This window comes from Myotis davidii, unplaced genomic scaffold, assembly GCF_000327345.1.
Source record: "Myotis davidii unplaced genomic scaffold, ASM32734v1 scaffold13, whole genome shotgun sequence".
Classification (NCBI taxonomy): domain Eukaryota; kingdom Metazoa; phylum Chordata; class Mammalia; order Chiroptera; family Vespertilionidae; genus Myotis; species Myotis davidii.
The window spans coordinates 511,583-514,264 of NW_006286243.1; the positions used below are offsets into that span (position 1 = coordinate 511,583).

Consider the following 2,682-nt stretch of genomic DNA (forward strand, 5'->3'; position numbering starts at 1 on the left):
AGGAGGGGGAGCTCTGGGTGCTGGACCAAACTCTGTAACAACAACTACTTAGGTAGCACTCTGCCAGGTGCTGTTCTAAGAGCTTTACACATGGAAGTGGGATGGAGAGAAGTGGAGTTACTCACAGGATCCTTGAAGCTGGTCCCCAGGTGCTCCATGGCATAGTAGAGCTGCCTCTTCTCCCCCAGGGACCGAAGGACAAAGCGCTGGATGTCCTGAGGCAGGTGGACACAGGGAGCAGGGGCGGAGGGGGGACAAGGAGAAGTTAAGTGGAGCAGGGAAGTGAAGGCAGGGCAGCCCCGGTTCCAGGGGACAGCCTGCCTGCTCCATAAACACTTCACCATGCCTCTCCCTCAGCCACTTCAGGACATCTGGACTCAAACTGGGGGAGAAGTCTGGGGCAGGCAGGGGTGAGGTTAAGGGAAGAGAGATGGGCTGGCACTTGGACTTGGAATCTGAGTGGGGAGCAGGGCGTGGAGACAAGTCAGTGCTGGATTTGGGATTGCCTCTGGTGACTAGAATGCTTGGGCAGAGTCCAGGTAACTGCTCAGGTATGTTTGATTGAGGGCCTCACAGGGTCAGGGTGGGGGTCGGGGAGGTACCTCTCTTGGCCCCAGGCCGGGTCTCGGCTCTCCCAGCTGGGTCTGGTACTGGTTCAGAGCGTCCTTGGCGGCCTCATCCTCCGGATAAAAGAGCAGGACGCTCAGGGCGTTTTCCATAGCGTGGGACAGATTCCCCACTGGAGAGAGAGCAACAGGGTGGGGTGGGCCACAGACCGAGGATGGCCCTGACCCTGGGCAGAGGCAGCGACGACAGGTAGACAGAAAGGTGATCCAATGCCAGCCAACGCGAGACCCCCACCCCGCCCCCAACCCCCCGTCCCCACAGACATGCTCCTCCACTGCTTCTTGTCAAAGCTTAACTCAAACCTACCTGAGCTGAAGGGGCAGAATGCAAGGGGAAGAAGAAAGGAGAGAATAAAGGAAGGTGAGAAGCAGCAAGGGCAGGAGGAACCCTGGGACCCATCTCCTGAGCTTTCCACGTGGCGCCAAAGGAGAGCCAGTTAGAGTCCTCCAGAAGCAACGGTCCCCACGGAGCCCTGCCCAACTACAGAGCCGGAGACAGATGGGAGGGATGCAGAGACAGGGCTCAGGATGCCATCGAAGACAAGCCTTCTCTTGACCTGTTTCCTACGCATCACCCCGGGGCTCCCCTCCCCAACGGACCCTGAGCATGGGCCTCATGCAGCCGCCTCAGCTGGCCCGGCAGGAAGTCGGGGACAGGGAAGCTTCGACCAGGGCGGGTGGCTGTTTCCTCCACACAGCGCTGCCGGCACTGCAGGACCCGAATCCAGTGCCCTGCGGAGGACACGCACATGCTATTCAGCTCGTCATGCTTCTCCTCCTGGCACCGTGAACCCGCTATCCTCCCAGCTCCTTACCGGCGATAGCCTCATAGAGACCCCCCTGGCTCCCAGGTCCTTCCTCCTCTTCCTCTCTTTGGTGCTCCTCAGGCCCCTCGCAGCCAGCGCGGCAGCTCTCCACCTGAGCCAGGCTCTCCTGCAAGGCCTCCTCGAGCCTGGGCAGTGCCAGTCCTGCCTCCTGGCGCCCCAGGAGCTCCAGGCCTGAGTCATAGGCTGCCTGTTGGAGAGGGGAGTGGTCAGTCACCTGAGACCCTGGGGGAGGGGGTGCCTAATGAGATTGGGAGGTAGAAAGAAGGGGCATGGCCTCCAGGTCCCACTCCACCTTGGCCCCAGGACTGGAGCGTCAGAACATGGGACCTTAGTGAACCTCGGGAAGAAACCAAGCCCCAGATCAGGGCTGCCCATCCCCGGTCACTGAGAATGGCACTCAGATCTCCTGATGCCCAAGGCATGCAGGAACACCGTCCAGGGAGCCGGGTGTGTCCTGTTAGTCAAGGGCTGGGGGAAGGACCCGGGTCCTGCTGGGGGTCTCACCCAGTGTGGGGGCGTCTCCAGGTCCCGGAAGCTCTGCGGCCGAACCCCAGACATCCGTCGGTACTTAGCCATGTCCTCCCGCATCTGCAGGTGCGTGGGGTTTGCTACAAAGAAGGTGTGAGCTGCAGCGGCTGCCAGGTCCAGCTTCTTCAGCTGAATGGGGGAGGAAGAGGGAGTCAGGGCCCCAGGAGCGGGTGTCAGACCGCTGCCTCTCACCAGCTCCCCATCCCAGACCCCCCACTGGGCTGCCCTCCCCGCCCCCCCACCCCCAGCCTTCTGGAAGATGGTCAGTGAGAACTGCCCGCCCCCAGGCGCCAGGCACCGGGGGCACCGGTATGTTGGGCCTCTCAGGACCCGGCGGCCAAGGAAAGGGCACCGAACACTTCGGAGCCGGTGAGCCATGGGAAGGGCTCATTGGGGAGACCAGGTGGAAGTGCTGGCTGCTGCAGTGGGGAGGGGCAGAGACCCCCCGACGGATGCCTCCAGCTCCAAGCTCCCTCCTGCCTCCCCCTCCTCCCCAGCCTCGCCACCGCCTCCCGGGAAGGAGCAGCGCTCACCCCACGGAGGTCACAGACCCACTGGGATTCCAGGCCCCTCCCTCCGTCTTCCATCTCCTCCCACCCGCTCCGCGACCCCGTCCTGCGCCGACTGTGCTCCCCCTCCCACTTAGGCTGGCTCTGAGCTGGTGCAGCGTGTGATGGGGAAGGACCACCCGGAGATCGGAG

At 62.7% G+C, this 2,682-nt stretch overlaps 1 protein-coding gene across 1 annotated transcript in view; it reads right to left on the minus strand.

Annotated features, from left to right (window-relative positions):
• P3H3 (prolyl 3-hydroxylase 3) overlaps window positions 1-2,400 on the minus strand; it is an 8,349-nt gene extending 5,949 nt beyond the window's left edge. The window contains exons 1-5 of the mRNA XM_015559956.1: window positions 1,958-2,400; window positions 1,442-1,640; window positions 1,227-1,358; window positions 603-739; window positions 126-215 (exon numbers count right to left, since the gene is read on the minus strand). Coding sequence (XP_015415442.1) covers window positions 126-215; window positions 603-739; window positions 1,227-1,358; window positions 1,442-1,640; window positions 1,958-2,359 — 960 coding nt within the window. The 5' untranslated portion in view covers window positions 2,360-2,400. The remainder of the gene's footprint in view (window positions 1-125; window positions 216-602; window positions 740-1,226; window positions 1,359-1,441; window positions 1,641-1,957) is intronic.
• Window positions 2,401-2,682: the final 282 nt, after the last annotated feature.